We start from the raw sequence: 25,457 nt of genomic DNA on the forward strand, positions 1-25,457 counted from the left end.
ACTGCGACATTTTTATTAGTATGAAAAGTCCAAAATGTTTTGAATATAACCATGCACATGTGAAAAAAATGCATAATTGAGAAGAAAGCTAGAATAAGTTTTAATGTAAAATAACCTAAAATGAAGAAATAGAATGAGCGATACATTGATAAGTTTGGAAATTTAATAATGTACTCGTTCTGCGTCTCTAATAAACATGTAAATTGCCATAAGGGGGTCCCTGTTGCAAGATAACAGTGAAAACTCCTCGTGTGAGAGAATAATTGTCGAAGTTATTGGTAGCCCAGCTGCCCAAATCGTCCTTCTAAAATGTTTCACTTTCTGGGAAATCGGTGACAGGACAAAAAAGGGGGGATAAATAGATTCAGGTATATTGCGCAAACAAATATTTTTATTATTTTTATTATCTACTTATTCCAGCCCGATCGTCTAAGTTTGGTCGCCTGAAATCCTGTGATAAACAATGCCCTTGGTCGCAGTGGAACCGCGGTGTGCAGCGCATATGTATTTTCAACTTGCTCTTGAGTATACTACACAAATGCGCGTATGGGACGCGTGTTATTTCGGCCGCTGAAAGACTGAAGCCAAGGACATGGCATACATGTGGCCAACCTGTCCGTGATTTTACAGACGCGCTCTACGCAGAAAACCGGCGCAGGAAGCTCCGGCAGTTCAACGATTTTCAGCAACAGCTGTTCCACGACCGCTCGGAACAGCAGTTGACTTTTTTTTGTATGTGTAATTTTTTTGGCCTGTCTGCCGCTTGCACTGCTTCGAATCGTGAGAGCAGCCGGCGTTCTTTGGTGTCGCGATAAGATAGAGCCTCGTTAAGCTCATAAACTTCGTCAGACGATGCCGACTGGCCGGCTCCTCGATCCCTGTGGATCAAGGCTACATGAAACCATGAGGGAAAACATGCCGATATGAAGCTGCCTCTCGAGCCGCGTCGAAGCTTCGTTCACCTGAGAGAGGACATTGCTGGCTACGGGGGCAAACATGGATGCTTGCAAACAGGTGAGTACGCTCGGAGTTCGGGCTTTCCGTTATCTGCATTAGAAGAAAAGAAAGGTGTCAGGACGGCGATGCTCGCTGTTTTGGGGAATGACGGAATGCGGCCGAAGAAAAAGCTGTATGATAGACAGTTAATTGCGTCCTAGGGGATAATTGTACGTCTCTTGGCTTATCCTTATGAAAATACAGTCGAGCGCCTGTTCAACGCAATGACCTGCACAACGGGGAATAATTCTGTCCCGGTTCTATTCCGAGCTGTGTCTTCAGGGACCTTCCCAAAGAAGTGACCTTTATAACGAACAATTTAGGACGCCCCAAACACTTCGTTATAAAAGAGTTTGACTTATATGTTCTGTGATTGTATCTATGCGTGCTTCCTGTGACAACCTAAGCATCTGTGGTAAATACGCAACATTGCGACCCTTTGCGAAATGTTAGTCCAACCCACTAATTCACGGGTTCTCATTAAAAAAGCTCACAAAAACATACAAAATTAGTGTAGGTCGTTAGACTCCACATCTAGCTGGAACGCCATAACAGGTCATTCTTATCATGTGGGGAAAAAGTGAATAGCCAATAAAGGCGCTTAAACGCAAAGCGGATGGCGAGGTCATCTTGTGGTCGCCGCACTGAATTCACGTGACGTCACAAGTTTGGGCAGCGTGTTTTGGGGATTATTTTATATTACTCCGATAAACTAGGATCACATTGCATTCTACAAGGACCGAACACTCAACCTAACGGGCTTAATTGTAGACTTTTCTCCGCACAGAAACAGACGAAACATGCGAAGATACACTGAAAGCCGTGACGAAACGGTCGGGTAATGGCGCTGCAGTTCTTGCTTAATAAGTCTACACTTTCGTTGGGAATATTCAACAAATTTTGGTCAAGAAGATCATTTTACGCTGCTTACCAATACTCGCCGTAGACGACTAAAGAGACAGTTAATGTGACACTAGCTACATGTAGATTCATCGAAATTCTGACGAAAGCCCCAAAGAAAGGCCTTTTCGCAAATGCAGCATTACAATAAAAGTAAAAATATGATATAGATCACATTGGGCTGTCTACAAAATATGGCGGCTGAGCGTATTGCTTGAAAAGTCGATGGAAATGTTACCCGGGCATGAGAAAACGCAGTAAAGGTTTTGTATCATCTCAATGTAGGCTACGTTGTTTTTTATAGGTTGGCGCAAGCAAATTTCTAAAATACAGCGATAACTTTTGCTTTTCCTATAGTTCTTTTTTTCGTCCATGCGAGCTAGCGTCAAGTCTCAGAAACGCCTTCCAAATTCGTTTCATCCCTTAGTCTCGAAGTTGTCTTTTTATTACTCGAAGTAGACTTGTCTTCAGGGCCGGCCAGGAAGGGCACCTGGAAGGATCATTTCCCGATTGTAAACTGATTTTGTGATGCTCTTTAGTACCAGTTGAATACACCGAGTCCACCGTCGGTGTTCTTGTTTTATTTGAAACTACTGTGGAACTCATTCAGGGGCAAAACCATCTAGATGCTCATCGGCCATTTCATCTTCTATTCTCCGGTTTTCATTGGGCCACTGAAGTTAAACTGAATAAAGTGAGTTTTATATCAAGAGCCCTTGTTCGGATTGGACCTGTGTTCAAGTTTTCTTCTACCAAGTCGAGGTGTTTGATCAACTCGGCTACGGCTCGTGCGTAGTCGGGATAGGAGTCCGCCGACAACACCTCAGAGGTGTTGAAGTGTGGTCAAAGGTTGTGCGTGCGAGTTTCGTTTAGGCTGACCTGGATGGCGCCGCGGCTCAATGGACCATCCCACAGAATGAACAAACAGTTCATTTTGTGCTCTGGAAGTGCAAAATGAAGAAATGAGACCAAAAGCTGCTCTCCGTGGCATCAAACAACTAAAAGTGCAATTACGTTATCTCTTTTTCCGCAAAGCAGTCAATATCAACATTGGTTGCACAACCTGAACTTAATAATTTTGGAATAGCGTTCTTCTGCACTCACTCTCCGTAACCGGTTCTTACGGCTGCGCGTTTCTTATATTACGGATGTCTCGTATCATAGTTCTGTCTATTTGGTGCCAGCAAGCCACGTTTTCTTTTTTAAGCAGGCCTTACGAGTTCTAACACTGCTCAGGATTACTAACAAAATTATTTTTTCACGCAAGCTATAAGAAGTCTTTCCCTGTTCATTAACCGACGCATGTGGAGGCAGAGCACACGTGCGTCGACCTATTTTGTTTTGCATGCGAGTTACTTAATGTTTGCAGCATTCTCGTCATCCTCACAAGCAAGTAGTAACGGACACATGATAAAAGCGGTGCTCGAAGAGACATTTTTTATGCGCTTGGGTTCGTGGTGTGTATCATGTTTTACGACATTTTCTTCATTTTGTTTTGTTACTTGACCAACTGAATTTGGATTTGCGGACAGCTAGCTCTTGCATATTTGGTAGCCTAGCTTCCCATGCTTCTACAGCTAAACATTACAAAAAAAGGATAGTAAAGTAGCAATCTTGTGTTAGTTGGAAGCCGGTCTCTGTGACAGTACAGCAACGCAAAGCTACAGGTGCGTATCAACTTTGGACGTGGTCTGAAGAATCCAGCGGAACCTGTCAAAAAAGATCACTGCCAACGTTTTCATTTCTGTCACGGTGTCATCACGACAGTTATTTAGCATAAGTGGGCGACACTCTTCAAATTTGTTTTTTTTAACTATGCATTACAGCTTTTGTTTGATTAGAATTTTAGTTGATCCGTTACTACTGGACCATGGCACCTAGATAACCCAAAACTTCATTCTCTCAATGAAAACATCTACTGCAATCTTCAACAAGAAACAGTCATGTATGCCATGCATTTGGTGGAGACTCTGTAGTGACGGGACATTTATAAATTTGATTTTAGCTGTGTTTGTTTTAAGCGCGAAGAGTTGTTTCCTAGTTTACAAAAAAGACTGAAGCACGCTGAACAATTTCCGAAATGCTCTGGTTCCTAGCACTTCTGGGGCAGGCGTAAAAAACAATTTGCAACAAAAATGCGTTCCATTCCAGCCCTGCCTTATGCTTGACTGGGACATCACTTCAGAGGAATGGGTTGTATATAAGGTTGCGGTAAGAACTGTCTTAGGGAACATTACGAGCTGGTATGCATAGTTCCACATCAACCTTGAAGTAGGACTGCAGTCGGTTTGTTCCCTCAATTGTCTTTGGCACTTGCACCTTCATAACACTGTCCGTGATTGGCAAAGTGGCTGTATCTTCCAGAGGAGGAAAGTAAGGTTTGCAGATTTGCAGAAAGCGCACACTAACATAAAAGTTGTCACTGCTCTCAATTCAACTCGGTTAATGGACTTCAGACATTTTACAAAGCCTCGCAAGAATAAAATCGTCTTTTGTCGCTTCAAAAGCTTCATTCTGCCAATCGATCTGAGATATTTTATGCCCCTCATCATCATAACATCATATATCACTGATGGCATCACCGAAGGTAACGACAGCGTTCCCTCCTTCACTTGAATCAAAGCCCTTTTGAATACGCCATTTCGTTTTGGATCGCATACTGGCATCTGTCATAGCTATGTATAGCACTATTTTTTTCACATTCCACCGTGCCAACCTCTACGCAGCTTCTTGTTCAATTGTATTCTTCTCAGCGATATCTGCCAGTACAATTTCTCTACGTTTATTTGTTAATTTTCTTGCTCTCTCTTACGCAGTGCAGCCATAGGGTAGAGCCAAAAGTCGCTTGGAACAATTCAACTTCGCGAAGCAATTGACGTCAATGTTTCTTCATTTTATATGCGCGTGCAATCCTATGGGTCACCGCCCGATCCTTGAATCAGCGATTACGTATATTTGACGTCAGGGTAGTGAAATAAAAACAGATTGGAATATCTTCACGGTATAGGGCCTCTGGAACAGTGGACATATAGGAGTCAAGCGCATGCCAATCACCTAGCTATCGCGCAACTTTTTTTTTTCTCATGCTACTAATTATACTGTATAAAATTGTGCATGGTGTAGGAACTATTTAAAATATTTTGACCACCAGAATGTCATAACCAATTACAGGGCAACGAATCACCTTTCATCACAATACAAACTAGAACTGTGTGTGTGTGTGTGTGTGTGTGTGCGTGTGCGTGTGCGTGCGTGTGTGTGTTTGTGTGTGTTATTAACTGTGCGCGGTGCCTGTACTGTACCTTGGACTCATTACTAGCATTCACTGTAGTATTGCATGGTCCCGTCATTTTTCCCTCTTTTCCTGTTTCTTCCGAACCATTCAACTCAGCGGTGGAGTAACAGATGGCAGACAAGCTTCTCCGGCTGACCTCTACATATTTCTTGTCATTAAACGTTTCTCTTGTCGAGGCAACAATGGTCATAACAGGTGCATGCAGATAAAAGCACGACGCGTCGATTACGTCACAGTAACACGTGCCCTTTCTGGAAGGTTGGCCAATAATGGACACATATAGGGAAATCAAATCCAGTTAATTAATGTAGCTGTCGAATATTATACGTTGTTGTATTTAGAGATATTTGTGCTCAAGATATATCAGTAATCCTAAATTATATTTTCAGGTTCTGTGTCGTGGTTTACTGCTTCTTTACGCAAAACAGATGTGTGCTCATTGGTACAACTTCCTTATAGTATATTATAGTTATAGTTAATATAGTATAACATCGTTTAATTAAGTTCCACGTATTCAAAAACTGGGTGAGTGGAACAGGGAACACGGGAGAAGGTGGGGACCGTTAGTGCATAGGCAAAGAAAAAATCATCACTGCGAAAATTCTTCATTTCTTTCATTCGACGCCCGTTTTATGGCCTCAACTTATTTTTCTTGAAATAATGCAGATTTCAGTACTGTGCAAGCCACAGAACTCGCATGTGCAGAGTTGGTTCGCCTCCGCTCCGGCATGATTAAAGCACGTGGGAACTCATTTAGTTGGTTTTCGCAGCCCCTGAAAGCGATGCAGCGGTTGACACAGAACGATTCCCCTGTGCTGCCAGCTGCCGAACCCAGCTGTCTACGGCACGAGTACTCGTGTATCGTGCCTGCTGCAGGTCTGAACTGGCAGTTTTCTTTTATTTGCTATAATAGCGGAAACTGAGAAGTACCACACGGCTTTAATTTCGTTTTCTTTCTATTTTTTTCACAATCTGTACAGAATCAGGCAAATAGTTTCTTCGCAGTGACCAAGCATTGCCGTTGAATATCAGTTTATCATGCTGGCAACCTATTGCCGGCGCCGATTCCTCATGGTTAAGATAAAACTCGTAGAGTCGCGTTTTGTTGATTCAACATCCGCAGATTTCGGTTTCCAAAAATACTGTCCGTCTCAAGATCTGTGTTTGCACTTAGAATGTCCGTATTGGTGAGCTTTAGACCCTCCGACAGCGACAGTGTACGAACTTCTCACAGCTATTTTGTGACTTAGTAAGCTTGTAATGTTCCTGCTCCGAACGTTCAAAATTATGCAACATTCGTTATTTTGCTAAATATTCAAAGAATATATAAATCACTGCTCGACTCCAAAATCATTTCCGTATATTGATTTCTTCCATACTCCAAATATCTTATTCAACCAGAGTCGCCTTTTGCTTCAAGAAACCTTTACTAAACTAGATCTGCATCCATACAGCAGAGACACGCCGCAAGTGCCCAGGTGCGTTCGCTCCCATTGTTTTAATGCGTTAGCATTATTTGGGTACCTCACACACTTTCCGGGAAACAACTGTCTTTGTATCGATGCCTCCAACGTTCTCCCGAATGCATTAACTGTGGCGTTTTAAGTGCCAAAACCATGATTTGATTATGAGGCACGCCTTAGTGGGGGACTCTGGATTAATTTCGACCACCAGGCTATCTTTAACGAGCCGCCAATGCGCGGGACCCCTTACCTGTGTCAGTGGGTAGCTTATGGTCGAATAGGTGGCTCATTGCGCTACTGCGTTGAAGGAACAAGTTTCGAAAGCAACCGCCGGACCAAAATTGGGTAACTAAGTATGTGGCAATGCCCAAATATGTGTCGCTCTTCAGCGAACTTCTTTCCCACTGACGCGGGTCACTGTCGATGCAGTACTCGGTATGTACCGCCCTTTGAGAAAACTCTTTGACGCTGACTTGGAGCTTCGGTACGTGTCATTCGGTCTGTGCTGGTCTTCTATAAACGTATTTGATGCCAATTTGGGTCACCGGATATGTGCCAGTAGCTGTGTGCGGCTCTTCAACAAACGCCTTTTACGCCAACTTGGGTAAATAGGCATGCACCACTGGGAATGTGCGCTCTACAGGGACATAAACATCAGCAGAGCCCCTCTCGCGGTGAGTGTCGATGGTAATGCGTTTAGCATTCAGTCAGTATAGCGACGCATCCTATTGGCACCATCGAAACTGGTTATGTATGAATACGTGTACTGCAGTGGGGACTAATCTTTCACGCTTGCCTAAGAACACTCCACGCCACCTAGCGGCGCCACTGCGAAGCCTGCTCCTTGCCTCCGAAATGCATGGCGCGTCTGAGCTTGCGAACGCTGAGAAACCCGTCAAGCGGCAGCCGGTCTCGTTGCTCTCTCGCGCTTTCTTTCCAGACGTGCTACGCCATCTAGTCGCGCTGCCGAAGTCGGCGCGTGGCCTCCAAAACAAGCGAGGTGCGCCGGTGCTTGCGAACGCTGTGAATTGTTTCCTCGCTTGCCGCACACCCACGGCACGCGCGGACTACTCGGCAGCGCGACTAGATGGCGCAACGTGTCCAGAAAGAGGCCCGAGCGAGGAAAGGGTCCGCCTGCCGCTTGACGGGTTTCCCAGCGTTCGAAAGTTCACACGCACCGTGCATTTTGGAGGCAAGGCACAGGCTTCGCAATGGCGCCTCCAGGTGGCGCCGTGTTCCTATGGAGGCGCAAAAGAGGAGTTCCCACTGCAGTACACGTCACAGACATAACTCGTTTGGACCGTGGAAACGTGTTGTGTAGCTATATTGTTTTTATGCTCAACGCGTTACGGTCGGTAGTCATCGTGAGGTGGTTTCTGCCGATTTTTTTATGTAGACGTCCGTCACAAAACCGAAAGCAAAGCCCGTATTGCACATTTTGTTTCTTTGTTCTATAGAAAGCTTTTGTCGTTGTTTCACTTCTGATAATTTGCGATTTGTTGTTTGGAACACGAAGAATAGTAACCCGACTGTAAGAACTAGTCGGTTCAGGTGAAATATTCGGGCTGGTTTTGAATACACTAAAATACCGAGTGAATGCTTTACGATGAGAAATACGAATTATTACTGTGTAATATGTTATTTGTATTCGAAACTTCGAATATTCAGCGATCCCAAACAATTTTTATTACGTTCCTATCTCAAACACAATGCCACATCTACATACCCGCACATGTCTATGTGTTTTTCTCACGTTTTGGGAAACCCCTTGTTGCAATTTTTGAAGCACCATCTAGTAGAGCGGGGCCAGGATTCCAGCAACGTGTGTCAGTATCAACGCTTTATTTCGGTATTTTAATGTGAGGAATTATTTGCCTTCACTCCAGGCATATTGCGGTAGGCAGGTAGATTCCTGGCTCCGCGTTTCACGTCTTTTCAGCAAAAACGAATGCCTAGCCAGCGTTGGCATCCGACATGTGACTTCGGGCACAGCAGGGCGGTGTTCGAACTATTATGCGGCGATGGCAAGCGTACTCACCTCATGAGAAAGCCAAATATTTTTGAAACGTTTGGCGCGTGCGTCACATTGCAGTTCCTAGCATTTATCACTCGTGACAGCTAGCACTTTGATGTGAAATCGCCTTCGTAATGGGCCCGCATTCCTAAGTCCTTTCCTCATAACAACTGACGCTATGTTGTGGGGCACTGCACCGCCTTCCTGACGGGCCCAGGTCGAACAGGTTTTCAAGCTACGTTGTCGGAGCGCAAATGCCATCGCCATTCTTAAGCGCACCTTCATGACGTGGACATAGTTACGCATGATTGCATAACACTTGGTTGCAGGCGACGTCACAATGCGCGTTCCTCTCGCTTACGCCCCCGTTGTACAACAATCAGCATATCGAAAGCCCGCGTCAAACGCCTGTCGTAGAAACGATGCTGACGCTGATAAGCGGTTGTCCTCACCGTCATCGTCGTCTCGCTTCTGTCATAACACACATATGCTCGACCTAACTGCAAGCTTTACATTGGCCCACCCGGTAACGCTTTGCAGAAGCCCAAACAAAAATGCTGGATAGCGAGCAACCTGTAAAATGCTTCGCTTAACAAGAATTCGCGCAATGTTAGGGATAAGCAAATTTTTTTGCTGTTTTCTGATGCGAAATGTCTTGTTTTTGTGACCATCGAAGGCAGCTCTTCTAAAAAAAGAAAACAAGTTTACACATCGCAAAAAAATAATAGATAATGTAAGCCACTAGACATCACTCAGTACTCTATTCGTGTGTTAATGCACCTGCGTCTGCACCTGCAGACATCGTCCCACTCTACAAAGACAAAAAAATGATGTGCTGGTATCTAGAACACAGCAGAAATAGCGAATTACTGACCACTAGCACCTTAGTTTAGTTACTGGACCTTACCTCTAGCTGAAGTAGCGTAATAGGTTTGTTGTTGACATAGCGGTCTCTATTCAAGGCTCTGGCCCTCTTCCAACAACGACGTGATATTGATTACGCAGAAGACTTCTGTGCCAGATTATGTGGGCAACTCACAGCTCCCAACAACTCATCACAATCTATCATCTTCCCGCCACCACGTGACCCCCGCATGGGTCTATTATTTTTCATCCATGAACTCAAGGCGGCGCTAGCACTGTGCAGCGGTACGTCTTCACTAGGACCTGACGGAATTTCTTAGAGAGCTCTGTGTCATCTGGGTTAGTGGGCGAGAAGTGTTCTGCTTTAAATGTGTAAGCTAGAAGGCTAGTCGCGTAGTTCCGCTACTGAAGCCTGGCAAGTCTCCGTTGGAGCTTTCATCGTAACGCCCGATTGCATTGGCGAGATGTGTGGGCAAAGTCGTGGAGAGGATGATCCTCAAGCGCCTGGAGTTGTACTTGGAATACCGAACGTCTACCTAGATGCCATGGCAGGCTTCTGATGTGGCCGCTCCTCGATTGCTAACGTCGTCGACATGGTTACCTACGTTGAGCACCAAAAAGGATGTAAACGTCTCTGCGCTTCCGTGTTCCTCGACGTCAAGGAGGCGTACGGCAACGTTACTCGCGAATCCATCCTCGCCGCGCTCGAATAGGTACGCCTCGGTGGCCGGATGCTTAGATAGATACATAGCTATTTCTCTATGCGATATTCCTTTGTGAGCACCGAGGAAGGCCACACTCATGTACATCACACCTACTGTGGCGTCCCCCAGGGCGCCGTACTGAGACCTACGTTGTTTAACATCACACCTGATTGGCCTCCTTGTTCACCTTCCAAACACAATTAAACTATCTATGAACGCAGATGACATATGCGTTTGGGCGTCCGAAGCGACCCGCTTACAGCTGCGTGCAAGGCTCCAAAAAGCTGCCACTCACACTACACTGTAACTTCGCATTCAGGGCCTGGAGATTTCATCGGATAAATGTGCACTTGTGCCATTTACGCTTAAGCCCATGACGAACTTCAGTGTATTAATCAATGCGCCGATGATACCATTTGCACGGTCTTACAAATTCTTGGGGGTCAAAATTGACAGAGATATTTCGTGGAGCTCCACACGAAGAAGCCGTTGACAGGTATATGTCACCTTCTGAAGCACTTCGCTCGAGAAACCTGTGGAATGTCCACAAGCGCTATGCTGCAACTATATAGGGTACTTTTTATCGGCTTTTTGAAGTACAGCTTGCCACTATTGACGAACGCAAGTAAAAGAAGCCTACATACTATTCAAAGCGTTCAGGCCGAGGCGCTCATGATTTGTGTAGGTCTTCCTCAAAGTGCGTCAATGGCGGCAACTATTTCAATGGCCAGAGACCACCTCATCAACACCCACATCACAGTTGAAGACCCACATCACACCCTCGATCCAACCTTAAGCATCTGACTTCCACTAAGACTTCCCTGAAGAGACGCGACCCTTTTGCCTAGGCTATGGTTCGGGGTCGCGTTTACCAATCCCTAGGCATTCCGCATAGGGATGGCCGTCACCGCAGCATGTGGCGATAGCGGCGACGTGGAAACGATTTGTTATTGATACCATTCCTGAACTTGCGCAGATGAGTTTTGTGTCTTCTTTCTTTCTCCGCCTCAGTGCTCCCTTCAGTTGATAGTCGGCGTTCGTGTCGTCCACTTCTCCACTCTTGTGTCCTGTCTGCAGGCCTAACATCTTTTTTGCGTTATGATTTGTCATGTTCTTTGCCAGTGCCCGCAGTACAGTGTGCATAGATAATCGCTTTCCGTCGTGCTGAACCAGTTGGACGACCAGCCTCTGTCGGAGGAAAGAATTTTGGAACATCGACGCGACTTAAGATCGCATCAGAAGGCCGTGCAAGCGCTACTGCGCTGCTTGAAATCGACCGGCCTGTGTGAGCGCCTGCAATTGGAGTGCCTCTTCTGCTGCATGTTTCCCTTTCTCTCTTCTCTATTAATCTTTTTTTTTGTTTCTTCTTCTTTCTCCTCTCGCTTTGTCATATTTACAACTCCTATATGCCCCACCCGAGTGCCGGGTAGCAAACCGGAAACTCTCCTCTGGTTAACCTCCCTGCCTTTCCTTTCTCTCTTCTCTCTCTCTTGTTGACATAAAAGGGGCTTTCTTTAAAGCGCAAGAGTCAGGCACGAGGATAACGTAAACACAGCGCTGTTTGTGGTCACCTTCGTATGCGTTCTTGTCTTTTGTGTCTCGAAAATGCTTCTCCGTCATCCCTCGTTTCTCGTCCCGCATGCTGTGTCGCCCCGCGATCCTCGGCCGAATGTGTCACTTTGACAAGAAACCCAGACAGGGCTGAACAGCAAGTGGGCGCAGCTCAGTCCAACTTCCCGTGCGATATCAATCAACACACCTCCTTTCGACGTAGTGCGAATTCCCCGGCCGGCTCCTTTCAAACTGCGGACGTCGCTGCGTCAGCGCTCTTTGCACTTGCCAGTTTTAAGCGGCGCCAGCTGCTCGCGACGTCGAGATTATTTGCGATCCAGGGTCCTCGCATTTGTTGGCTGACGCATTTCCGAGAGTGTGCAAGTGTGTAGATGGGCTCGTGTCGCAAACAACAACCGCACAACTTGCAGATCGGGACATACGATTTTGTTCACCTTAATTAATGCAGTAATTAATACTGACTCAGGAATATCGTGACGCTTAAAGCCACCTGCAACGAAATTTCACTTGGGCTGAGTTGCCGATAACTGCTTAGCACATGCTACCAATACTATGCTGGCAAAACCGCAAGGCTGGTAATTGTCTAGTTTCCTCATTACCAGCTAGCCTTTGAGTTTCGCTTCATCCGGAAAACGCGTGCACCTGGCGATAAGCGGCAGCGTTGCTGAAATGGCGGTTTGTGAACCGTACACCCCCGTATACCCGACTGCTGATATCTCAGTTGCACCAAGCCGCCCAGGCGCTTCGTCGCTCGCTTAACACGTGTAAGCCGATGGGTGCCTCTCTCGGCGCGCTCTTCGTTGCGCACGTGATTTGAGCTGTTGTCAAGAATGCCGACGCGTTGTGTGTCCTTCGGGTGCTCAAATGCGTACTCGAACACGAGGGACGAGTGAAGTGGTACACAACTTTGAGTAGAGGAAGTTCGAGCATATCTTTTGTGTCGCAGCTTTCAGAGCACATGCGCGCAACCGCGCCGTAGCAGGCAACTGCGACGCGGACTATAGCCAACGCGTACAGAGAATGCACACTGCATTTGACGAAGCTGCACAGGATACATTTAGACAACACATCATAAGAAGCCAACAAACACTGACACCAAGGACAACATAGGGGAAATCACGTGTGCTTAACAAATTAAATAAAGAAACGATAAATTAATGGAAATGAAAATGGAGGAAAAAACAACTTGCCGCAGGTGGGGAACGATCCCACAACCTTCGCTTTTCGAGAGCATCGCACGCGAAATGCGAAGGTTGTGTACGGCCTGAAAAGTAGTATGAGATGCTATCATACCAGGACCTTGGAGTAAATGTGGCCCCTGTCACTGTCTTTGGGCGAGTCAGCTTCGGAAGTTAACTCGAGCATTCTGTACTCGATCAGTTCATGCAGGCCAGCTTGCTTGCAACGGTGCGCTTCCAAATTTACTCGTTATATCCCCAGTACAGCCGCGCATATATACACAGACGGTTATATACGCAGGCGGTTATATACACAGACGGTTAGTGTGATAAAAATTCCATCGAAATTTACTCATGATATCCTCTGTCCATCCACGCATATACAGTCGGTTCGTGTCATAAAAATTTCCCGACTTCTGCATTGATCATTCCACATTTGGCGCTAGAGCAAACGTTTAAATTATCCCGAGAGACATCTTCCACCGTGGCTGAACAGTTCGCATTCCTGCGTACTTAGCGTTTCATAACATCAGAAAAGAATTGACACAAATGGGTTATTTTTAGTGATTCGTAAGCCGCGCTAACGTTACTGCAAAATAATACAAAAAATTCTTTCAGCACTTTTCTATTGTATGAGATGCTCAAAGAGCGCAATAAATCACGTAATTGCATTTCAGTGTATACCCGGGCACTGCAATATTCCTGGTAATACTGCAGCGGACGCAGCTGCGAATCGGGCGCACAATACCGCAGAGACAATCAATCTTCGCCTTTTGCGTAGTGAAGTCCGTCTCCTCCTGAGACAAATTTCCTGTCGTCTCAGCAAAACTACCTAGCTTGATCAGCAATCTAAGAACTCGGAGTTGTACTTTATAGACGCATGTATAAACCTATTAATCGCGGAAAATCTAAGAGAAAACAGAAAATTTGAAACATTGGTGAAACGCCTGCGGCTTGCAACTGCATTTACGAGACACTTCTTATACAGGACAAAACATGCCTCTAGTCCGCAGTGTTCTTCTGGCCATCCAGACGAAGATGTGTATCATATTGTCCTCGACTGCACTAAGTACGATCCACAATGATGGGTATTGCCAGCAAATTCGGTGCCTTTAGACCGAAGACCATTCACTATAAAAAAGATACTTGGTCCATGGCCAACTGCGGGCCTTCAGAAAAGAGCGCTTCTTGTTCTGAGGAAGTTTTTCGAGGGCACCAACATTTTGCGGAAATATTAAGCTTCGGTTGATCCTGGCAAGCTAAATGAATCATATGGCGGTTGTTCTGGGTTAAAGATCGATTTATGTGGTGATTGTGATTTCTACGCAGTGTGTGATTGTGTTGTGTGCTTGCAGTGTAACTATATGTGTTGTGTGTTTGAATATTTAAAATATCAATCTTTATATATGCAAATGTATACTAAGCTCATGCAGAAAATTTTGCGATTCATGTACTATTAGACTGTATAGTTTTTATTCGTCTGGTGTTCTACTGAGTGCCATATTTTTTGGCAATATTCTCCCTTTCTGCGCATATTAGGTTTTCTTTTTGCTTTTTTTTTCTTGCGAAGTCACAAGGAGTAGCCGGTATCGCCATAAAGGCGCCAACCTCTCCTGATATTCACCTCAATAATAAACAAAATATGCGGTGCACAAGTTCTCCAAGAGCACAATTAACTTGTCCTTCCTGTATGGAAGATATCAGCTCTCCAGTGACAGTTGTTGGCAGGGACCCATGCCTTACTGTGTACAAAAGCTTAAAGCAAGGGCGCCTAAAGCATCCCACCAAAAACGTGCTAGAGTTAACAAATACTGCAAACAAAGCAGTTGCTATTCCCTTAGGAGAAGGTCCCTTTTGGGGGGATATCTTTTGGGACGTGCTAGATGAGCTGGAATTGTTAAACCTTGGTCGACTAGGATGTGCAGAGCACATGTCCTCTTTTGCATGCCAGGTACGGCATTTTGCCATTGTGACTCACACGCATTCGTATGCGAGAGACGTGAATCGCCGGCTGGAAAACAGAGAAAACGCTGCCATTTCAAATAAAAAAAGCTGTTCTTCTGTAGCCATTCCCTCCATGCTTTCGACTGAGTCTTCATTTAATACTTGTTTGTGTTGAATGAAATCACCATTCTAAAAATTAACATTCAAACCCTGCTCGAGTCTGTGCGGTGCCCCATGCGTCGGCAACAGAGAGCGGAATTTCGTGACTGTGGTCTAGAAACGGATCACTACCTAACTAATTATACCTTTTCATTATTGTTTTGTGCATTCTTCCAGGTGAGCGTTGCTCTAACAAATGCTAAGATGTTCGGGGTAAACGTCGGAAGTGCGTGAGATAAAGGAAGCACGAAGAAATTAAACGATCAGTTCTTCGCGACCTTGCATTAGGCTGTCCTTTATCTTACCCTTACCACTCAGGCCAAACAGTTATTTTAACCATGAGACTGAAGTTTCAATGTGACACCTCAGAAAAGGCCGGCGAAGAAGGCTCTCGCAACAGCTGCCGAGCGCGATTGCTTCGGGCCGACAGCGAAAGCAGCGACGCGTGGTGAGCGGAAACGGAAGGGGGTCACCTTCTCACGTGCGCCTCGGGGGAGCTTGCGAACTGAAAGGAATCTAAGAACGTCGGTTTCAACGTATCGGGACCCGCATGGGCCCCAAAAAGTCAAAGCTAAATTTTATTCTTTGAACCGAAGCTTTCTTTGTTCATCGTCCCTCCACTTGCCGGGTGCTATAGCTGCTGTATTACACGATTGTTGGTCCAGGTTTTATTGCAAACCACTATGCGGCATATATTGCAAAGCGAGGCGACCGGAAGCAGCCAGTCATCAACGCAAACACTGCCGTGAAATTTAACGCGAACACATCATCGTCCGCGGATCCGGATCATGAGACTGAAGTAATCAGAATAAGAATGGGCTGGGGTGCGTTTGGCAGACACTGCCTCCTGCGATCTCCTGCTTAGTGAAGCTGTCGCGCCACACTTGGCTCCGTTTGCAATGTGCTGCACGAGATAGATTGGCCGCGCCAGCCAACATATCGCAAAATCAAAACATGCACAGAGCTACGCTCGAATTTTGCGTTATGGAGTATCGTAATCCTCGGAGAATTTTTTTATCGTGCATTTTGTAATGGTGGTAAAGGAACGAGTACCCCCCCCCTCCCCCACATCTTTGCATAACTTTCTCTAATAGGAAAACGGTCTTTTTATAATGAACGTAAATTTGACTTATGATGATAACCTTAAATGCCCTCCCTACGTTTCTATATTTCTCTCTTTATTCATGCCTCAGAGCCTGTATGCTTCGCTGCCTTCGTTGGTGTCCGAGTCGTTGCGATGGGCCAGCGTGGTGTCTATGGCATTCGGCTGGACCGAGGTCGTGCACCGTCCTTTGCCCGCCACCTCCAGGCGCACCATGACACTCATGGACGGCATGTTCACGGTGAGCCAAGGAAACCAGCTTCTTTTCAGCAGGAAGGTTCCCGGCGTTGAAGTCGGAGGATCGGGTGCGTTTGAGAGGCGAGGCTGGCAATATTATTTGATACAGTATTGCGTCCCCACAAGTCAGGAAGACAGACCGCCATATTCCTAAACACTTCTCGACTCGCCCCTCCACACTACTGGTTCACTCAACAAGCTGCATGACAGCACGACCCTTCAACTGATCCGGTGATTGAGCTTCAGGAACGCTGCGCGTGGTTTCTGAGCGAAAATTTAGTAACCAAGTCTTGCCAATTTCTACTCGAATGCGCTGAATTTGTTGAGCAATGCGTCGTCAGAATAATTACGAAGAAGCGTTCTTGAAGTGTAGTGTGTTGTAGTAGTTGGGCTCGAGGAACAGTTTCGAGTAGAGGCCCGATAGAGTGAACGGTGGTGTTAAATGGGCTCGGATTTACAAATTCAATCATGCGACATCCACCCACTAAAGTGACTTTCCGCTAGCTTCCGCCTTATTACGTGCGATACTTTAGGGCCTGGTGCGGAAGAGGCAAGTGTATTGCCAAGTGCATTACCAAGGTATGCCGCGTGGCAAGCCAAACGCAAAAAAATGTATCCCCCCCCTCCCCCGAACACACACAGTTGCGAGCATGAGAACCGGGCGGCCGTGATCGCCGAATGCATTGGCATCTGTATTCTCAAGGGAATTGCACATACAGACACGCACAAACACAGTTCAGAGAAGGGACGCTGCGTGCTTGCGACGTCATACTTGGAAAGCAGGATATAGACAAGAAATGTTTGCAAACGAAAGATCTTGAATTTATGGGTTGTACTCCCACTGTCGTTAGGGCCTTTATTTAAAGCTAGTGTTACCTACCACCTATTACTGCGGATCGTTCTTGTGACGAGTGCCTTTCTGGATACTCACAAATATTTTTGTCCTGATGTGCGCTGATTAAAAAGCTAGCTTAATTTTATCTGCGCTCGACCCATGGACCCGGGGCACCTTGCACGAATACTTAATAACGAAAATAATAACGAATTCAAGAAAGCGTTCTAGTGCACTCTAGACGTTGTCCAGGGAACATTTACCAATGTGCTCTTGGATTCGTTATTATTTTCGTTGTTAAATGTTCGCGCAGGCCGTCCCCGGACAGTTTATTTATGCGCAACATGATATAGTTTAGAGATGTTTTATGGGTGTGAATTAGGAAGGAAGGATGGCGCTTTCAGTGGCTCTGACTGCTGGTCGTCGCTGGGTCAAGAAATAATGAAAACGCACAATAAGAAAGAAACACGAAGAAAAGGATGAATGCAGTGTAATAGCACGAAATTATGCGATGCTTTGAGCACGAACAAAAGCCAGAGAAGGAAGTATGAGAACACAAATGAACACAGTATTTTTAAAGAAAAGACTATAGTGAAAGAAATTCGAGAACATGCACACAAATAGACAGTTTTCAAGAATATATGTGTAGCATTGCTAGACCATCACAATAAATAACCCATAACTACATGGGAAAAGCCCAAACTTGCACAACACACACGTGGCTTGTATTTAGACATTTGTATTTGTAGGCTCAGACAAAAAGCTTTATTACGACCATAAGGCTTTTTTATTTTTCAGAGACTAGAAAAAAAATGCAGTGCCATTTTATGTACCTGTTAGTTATAGGCCAATAAGTATTCGTATTTTGTCAGAATGAGTGATTCCCTCGCTAAACTTAACATCATTAAACCATTTAAACCATTTCCTAATGTTCGACTCCCAGTATTGCACGATGGGCGCCCAAAAATGACGTGGCTCACGTCCTCATGTTCACGTCATCATGAGAATGAAAGATGTCAATTAGTTCACAGTGTTCGTTATTGCGATGCGAACTATCAACGGATTGAATTCTGTGCAAGTTAAGCCCATAAGCTGCAACAAGCCGTCGAGAATGTAATAAGCTTACGACAGTTATACACCTGCTCAAAATTGACAGGATTGAACTGCTACGCTAGGGGTCAATAAATAAGAATTCCGAGAACATCGACGGCTGTCGAAAACAGGATTTTGCTCCGACAGGATATCTGCCTCGACAGGATATCTGTCTGAACAGCAGCTAATCTTTACTACTTTTACTAGACTTTTTTTATTGGCATGCGCTTATTTTGCAGCTGCACCAGATCCACTGTGCGTCGTTTGCGCGAATATGACAGTGTCGTGCCGTCTACTGACCTGCCATAACATAATTCCTTGCGCTAGCTTTAGAGCTTTGTTAGAGGGTTTAATAGATGTAATGTGCATTCATAGCATTGCTGTGTGTGTTATTAAAGTATGTGAGGGCGGCTTCAGAATCACTGAAAGTAAATAATTATTGCACAATATACATATTCATGCTACGCAGCGCAATGCTGAGAGAACAAAAAATGTTCGGCGACGGTTGGAGATATCATTCATGATAGCCTACATTACTGCTTTATCGCAAAGTGCTGCATGATGAACACGGAAGCCAAATAATTACAATGGCGTGATCTGTCTGTAACACGTGTGAAGGAACTAAGCATATAAGGAATAAATCCGGCATAGTACCAGGCGCTGGGTGTTAGACATGCCGCTTTGAAGAACGAAATCACCTTAGAGAGACAGAATCGTCCTTATATTGTTGTCGTCTGTTCCCGCCTACCCGCGTCGAGGGTGTAAGGGGCAAGTAAAACCTAATTCAAGAATGAATCCTAAGCCTTATCTATCATTACCGATGTTGTCATCGTTTAGGGGAACCTAATATGAATCAAACTTTGGAAATTTAAAGCTAAAGTGACTCAAGCTTTGCAAAGTTGGTTTCTTGACAACTAGTAGTGCATGCTCGAGCACTGTATATTTTTTTGCTACTGTAGGGCGTTTTTATCATTTCTATAGGTCCGACAAAATGTAAAAATTTAGGACAGTTCGACGTGTTCAGCTGGATTACCTTAAGAGGAGTACATTATCAGAGCAATAGATCGCAGTGTTCTTGAATGTAAACAAACATGTGTAAATGCTTTCGGAATTATTTACGTCAAGGACGCAATTCCAGTTAATGCTGAAATGTTGCGATTTTCGAGCATAACAAAGGCAACCAAGGTGCTCAATTTTTTTGTAAGGCACAATCATATGAAGAAGCAGACAATAAAACTAGAGGAAACTTTTTTTTCGGGGTTCGTTGTGTGTTTCTATGCATGGATGTTGCAAGATTAAAACATAGACTAGCATTTATGAAGTCCCGTCTCCTTAACGGAAATCCCGAGACTAACAGAATTCGACATAGTCGCGCCCAAAATATTCTAAAAATACATGCGCCTTCCAGTTAAGATTGCCCGAACTGTTCAGGAGACGTTTTCGAAAAACTGCAAAGTGGGACATCAACTTTATTTTAGCATAACTAAGAACAGATAACTATAAGGTCGTGCTCGCTTCGAAATTTGGGTTGAGCAGGCACGACTTCACTACTGCTTGGGTTCAACTTCGCAGTTGCAATAAGTGTCCCAAACTCATCAAATAAAAATATTAATTAAGGAATCTTTTTAATTAGCTTCTTGGGCATTGTGATTTCTCGAGGAGGTATAACGTAATCTCATGGAGTCTGCGTCAAAATACAGGACAGTGTCATTTGACAACGGTGATATAAAAAAATATTTTCAGGCTAAAAAAAAAAAACAACACAGATAACCAGTTCCATTAACTCTTTTGAAAATGCGTTTGATAATTGGTTACATCAGAGGCACTTGATTCACCACTGCGGCACGCACGCGGCACGAACAGTCCATGCATGATACTGTAATCTTAAATAAGCAACGGTTATTTACGAACGAATATGCAGTGAAAGCTTTTCATTCGAGCAACTTTATGAAAGTAACGAAGCGATCACAAATTTTGGCTGCACGAAACTAAAACAGTCTTTTAATGGAGAACAACGTGCAACTACTCTGGAAGATTAAAAGAAAAAGCCAAAATCGAGGTGTGATGTAGTGTAGCAGCAAGTAAATATGTTAAGACGACTAACAAATCCACCACAGCCAACAATCACAATGCTGTGTGAAGAAATAATTTCTATCATTACATACAATGACATCTAAATTACCACGAAAGGTGCGTAGGCCGTGACCAGTCTGCTTCACCACAGTGAGAAAACTTAGGACAAGGGAGGACAAGAGGGAACACAAAATATCGTTTTCGACCGAGCATGCTGATGTCGTGAAAGCCTATTTTGCGGTTGACTATTTCGATGGCCCAGACGCCGTGTTACGCACGGGAATAACTGTATTAGTATTTTGCAATTACGCACTGAACGTTGCGCTCGCGGCTATGACGGGCCTGTGCCGTGGCGCTTACACTGTCGTACAAATCCTGAATACACGTTGTGTTTCAACCATGCTGTTTTGCAACGAAATGCAACGAGAATACAAACTCGGCGTGGCTGACATTTTTTTTCTTTTCTTTCTGGCTTTCTCCGCGTCAGCTCTTCAACGTGGGATCTTCCGTGACCTCGATACGGCAGGGAGTGTACATGGTGCGACAGAAGGAAAATTTGTTCGACATCTGCCCCGGCACCACGAGGACGGCCGCTGCCAGTTTCGCCAGTTCTGCGGTCCTGGTGAGCCGGTCTACCCCTTCGAGATTGCCACATATCACACCGAGCATGCTGTTATCCGCATGGTTGAAGCAAGAGACGCGGAACTAAAATAAATAAGTCCTGGGACCTGTTCCACAAGCCGGTTCTTCGAACGCCTGAAATGTAGGCAACCGATACTCTGAGGCCATTCATAATGTACGCACAGAAAATAGATGCGATGGGGACGCTATATAAATTGAATTATGACCCAGTAATAAGATCGTCGCTATAACCGCCATTTGAGGGAAAGATCGGAACTGACACCGAAACACAACAGTGTGGTGTGTGGCTGGTGTAATAAATGGTGCAATGATACAATAAACCACTTTGTCTGTTTAGACATCCTTCGCTGAGGGGGCGGAAAGGGGGGTTGTTATGACAGGGAGGCCCACAACAGCTGCCTCTTCATTCATGGTCCTTGCTGTAGTGCTGGAACTGTGCCGCTTTATGCACTGATTGCGCCCATGACCACAGCTAGTGCCAAAGTCGGTCCCAATGCGCTTTCTTTCCCTTCCAGACAACCATGATTATGAGTTTAGTGCAGCTACACTGTCACCGTCGTTAACATAGGCTGAAAGATCTACGAATCATTGTTGAATACGTTGAGAGAACGCTAGTCCAGCTAGACAATACAGTATACACGGACGCCGCCGTATATCCACACGGAAGAGAACGCGTGGCCGCGACGGTAGTGGCTAACAAGGAAGGAAACCCGATCACGTATGCCACGGCAAAGGTCGCTGGCACAGCGGAGGCCGAGGAGATTGCCGTACCGCTGGCGGCAGCGCAGGGTTATAGAACAGGCCGATCTCTCAACATACTGACGGACTCAAAAGAGGTGTGCAGGAACTACACGAGGGGCACAATCAGCAAAACTGCCCTCAGAATACTCAGCAGAGCCACCTCCGCCGAGAAGGAAAAGCCCAGGCACAACCTAATCTGGATCCCGGGTCACATAGGCATAGGGGGGAAAGAAAGGGCAGACAGCCTAGCTCGAGGCGAAGCGTTCCGAGCAGGGCGGTCGAATGCCCCGGAGACCCACCTACAGGCTTGCGAGGGGGGATACGCAGAGACCCTGAACTTACATAGAGGAACTAGAATTAGATATCCGCCACCACACAAAGCCCTCACAAAGGAGGAAGCGACCAGCTGGAGCAGACTACAAACAAACTCCTTCCCCAACTTACACGTGCTCAATAAGATGTTTCCGACACAGTACAGGGCCACCTGCCCTTGGTGCGGTGCCACACCTCCACTCTACCACATCACCTGGGAGTGCGAACGCAACAAAGCATTCCACAAACACGAACACCCGAGTGCGGAGCAATGGGAGAGTCGGCTCACCAGCAGCGAGCTCACGGCGCAAAGGGCCCTAGGGAAGCACGCGAGCGATGCAGCACGACTCAGTGGAGCCTCGGAATAGGGGCCCACCCTTGCTGAAGAGAAGTCTCAAGTCGCCAGCGCCAAGAAGATGAAGACGACGGAGACCTCGTAACGACGAAACTCTGGAAAGACTCAACAACAGTTTTCACTCACTCACTCACTCACTCACTCACTCACTCACTCACTCACTCACTCACTCACTCACTCACTCACTCACTCACTCACTCACTCACTCACTCACTCACTCACTCACTCACTCACTCACTCACTCACTCACTCACTCACTCACTCACTCACTCACTCACTCACTCACTCACTCACTCACTCACTCACTCACTCACTCACTCACTCACTCACTCACTCACTCACTCACTCACTCAAGCGTGCAAACAATAATGCATATTGGAAATGCTATGTTCACTGCCGAGTATTCCCGATCTCCTTCATGAGGTACAGCTTAATACTCCTATTCAACCGTTCGTCGCTTACGTTTCCACAAGTGGACTTGTCTTCTTCAAGGACTTGAAGAAGACAAGTCAACTTGTCGAAACGTTGACTCCTGCGTTGAGCTTGTTCTGGTTTTGCTCATCGTCTTCAGCTTCCATCTCCCGACTTACCCTTGTTTCCACTAACAGACAAAGGAACCTGGCTATGCAATCAGAAGTGGCCAAGAAGGATACCATAATTTTTCTCATTTATGTTTTGTACAGGTTGCCATATTTCTTTTCTGTGAACACTTAATCACTGTAGTCCAAATCAGTCAGGTAATATTGTGAACGTAGCTTCATGTTGTTGAGGCTGAACGGGGACAGAATTGCGTGTCGTCAAAGATTTGGCGGCGTTCTCACGGCGCTCCCTTGTCACCCAAAAAAAGAAACTGGGAGGCTTGTCATACCAAATCTTCTTTCAGTTTCAAAGGCAGCGCAGTTCCATTCTTCCTTTAGGGAGATAAACATAACTAGCCGCAGCCAGCTGGTGCATAAACCAGGGACAGCTCTTGGTACTGTTGCGATGACTTGAAGCTGCTGTTCCGTGCTGTCTGTCAATCGGGCATCATAATCTTGCATACGAACATACCTCCTTGGTAAGTTCGTATTCACTTCATATTAGTATTCAGTAATATAAAGTAATATGTTCACTAATAGGTCAGTAATGTCTTCAAGCCCAAGATTATTTGTAGACTGCACTTGAAAGTGTAATCTCCAAATAGTGCTGGGCGTGACGCTCTAGTTCACTACATTGTATGTAATGAGCGCTTAGCGTCTGAAGCCGTCAGGCAGGGGAAAGTGGGGTGGGGTTTGTCTTCGCAGCCTGGTGTGACTTCAAGACTGTGTCTTGCGCAGGTGACACTTAGCTGCGCGTCGGCGTGGCGCAACAAGCACGGACAGCCCTGCTCAGCCTACATCTGGTGCGTGCTGGGCCTCTTGGCTACAGCCGCCGTGATTGACACCGTAGCCTTGGCACAACACCTGTGGTCCCTGGAGGCAAGGCATTCATAGCGTCACGATACAGCCGAGTGATATAACTGAGATATACCACAATTTTCGGGGGAAAAAATGAAGAGCGTGCATTGGTCGCATGCTGCCAGTGCTAACATGTGCGGCAAAAACTTGGAGGTTTAGAAAGAAGTTTGAAGAAAGCTTTAAGAAGAAGCTTAGAAGTTTAGATGTTTAGAAAAGGTTTAGAACAAGCTTGATAACACGCCCACCATTAAGGGACAAGAAAATAGCGGTTTGGATTAGACAACAAACGGGTGTTGACATTAAGAACACAAAAATGCACTTCGGCAGGTCACGTAATGCGTAAGGTACGTAATCGATGATTTATCAGAGTTAAGAATGCGTGCCAAGAGAAGCTTGGAAGCGCACTCTAGCACGGCAAAGAACTAGGCAGTCTAGTTGCATTAGGAAATTTGCAGGCATGAGCTGAGGTTAGCTGGCGCGAGACAGGGGCAATCGAAGATCGCTGGAAGCACCCTTCGCCCTGTAATGAATCTGAATGTGATGGTGACTACAAGTAATAATAATATGATTATCAATATCTTATTTTTATTAAGGGGACCAGGAGTTTTGTGCATTGCTTCCTGGAAAATAACCTTACAAGATAGCTGGGGCCAAGAATGCATGCTCATCCTAGATTCTGCTCCGTACATTCCTTAATATACTTAGGAGGGGGTGTTGCAAGCTGCAAGGAGAGGCAGGGGCCGTATAACGTAAAACTATTCCAATATGTTTTTATTTCAATCTCCTGACGTCAAATTTGCGTAACCGCCGAAGCAAGCATCGGGTGGTCACCCGCAGGGTTGTCTAAACAAACCAAACAAATGCTCCCCTCGTTCATAGGAGGTCACTTTTGTTTGCTTGAAAAACGAATACCATTACCTGCACTGAGCGGCTTGTCTTATCTAATCGGCTCACAAGAGGCGAGGAGCACGCTGAAGTGGAGAGGAATTCAATGGGGCCGAGCCACTACACTGAATATCGATAACCGGATGAAGAGAGTGGTGATGGCGTCTGCGATTGGTCCGCTTTCCCTTATTTGGCTTGCGGTGGCTCGTCGACAATCGCGGCGGCATGCAACGGAAGCTTAAAAATGACGCTAAAACGGATCCTCAGCAAAGTGGAGTCGGCAGAATGAGGTCGCAAACGTGCCAAAAGTTCTCCAAAACCTTACACGGCCACGCAAAAAAGTTTTATTGCACTCAAATAAACCCATGCTCTCCGGCAGGGGCGAGTAGCCAGTGCAGGAGCGATCGGCGGCAGTCATCTTTTATTCCATTCGGAACGGGGCAGCCAGCAGCTATTCAGAAGAAAATTCAGTTTTGTTCGGCATATTAATGTATCTTTAATGCGTACACGTCACTTTGACGCGGTAAGTTTTTGCGGTTTTCTGACGTCGCGTGAGAGGCAGGTGAAGTGGGTGCAGTCCGAAAACTTTTGACCAATAGCCAATGGCTAAGGCCAAAAAGGCGTCGAATCAGAAATAACTAGTTTTACTTTGTTGGCTCCA

The 25,457-nt window shown here is 45.7% G+C and overlaps 1 protein-coding gene across 1 annotated transcript; it reads left to right on the forward strand.

Moving 5' to 3' along the window:
* Positions 1–815: 815 nt before the first annotated feature.
* LOC142558433 (uncharacterized) lies at positions 816–23,947 on the forward strand. Its single transcript, XM_075670569.1, has 4 exons — positions 816–1,014; positions 16,283–16,432; positions 20,913–21,047; positions 23,792–23,947. The coding sequence occupies exons 1-4, from the start codon at positions 997–999 to the stop codon at positions 23,945–23,947; spliced, it is 459 nt and encodes a 152-aa protein (XP_075526684.1). The 5' UTR covers positions 816–996.
* The last annotated feature ends 1,510 nt before the right edge of the window (positions 23,948–25,457 follow it).

Source organism: Dermacentor variabilis, chromosome 9 (genome assembly GCF_050947875.1).
Source record: "Dermacentor variabilis isolate Ectoservices chromosome 9, ASM5094787v1, whole genome shotgun sequence".
Classification (NCBI taxonomy): domain Eukaryota; kingdom Metazoa; phylum Arthropoda; class Arachnida; order Ixodida; family Ixodidae; genus Dermacentor; species Dermacentor variabilis.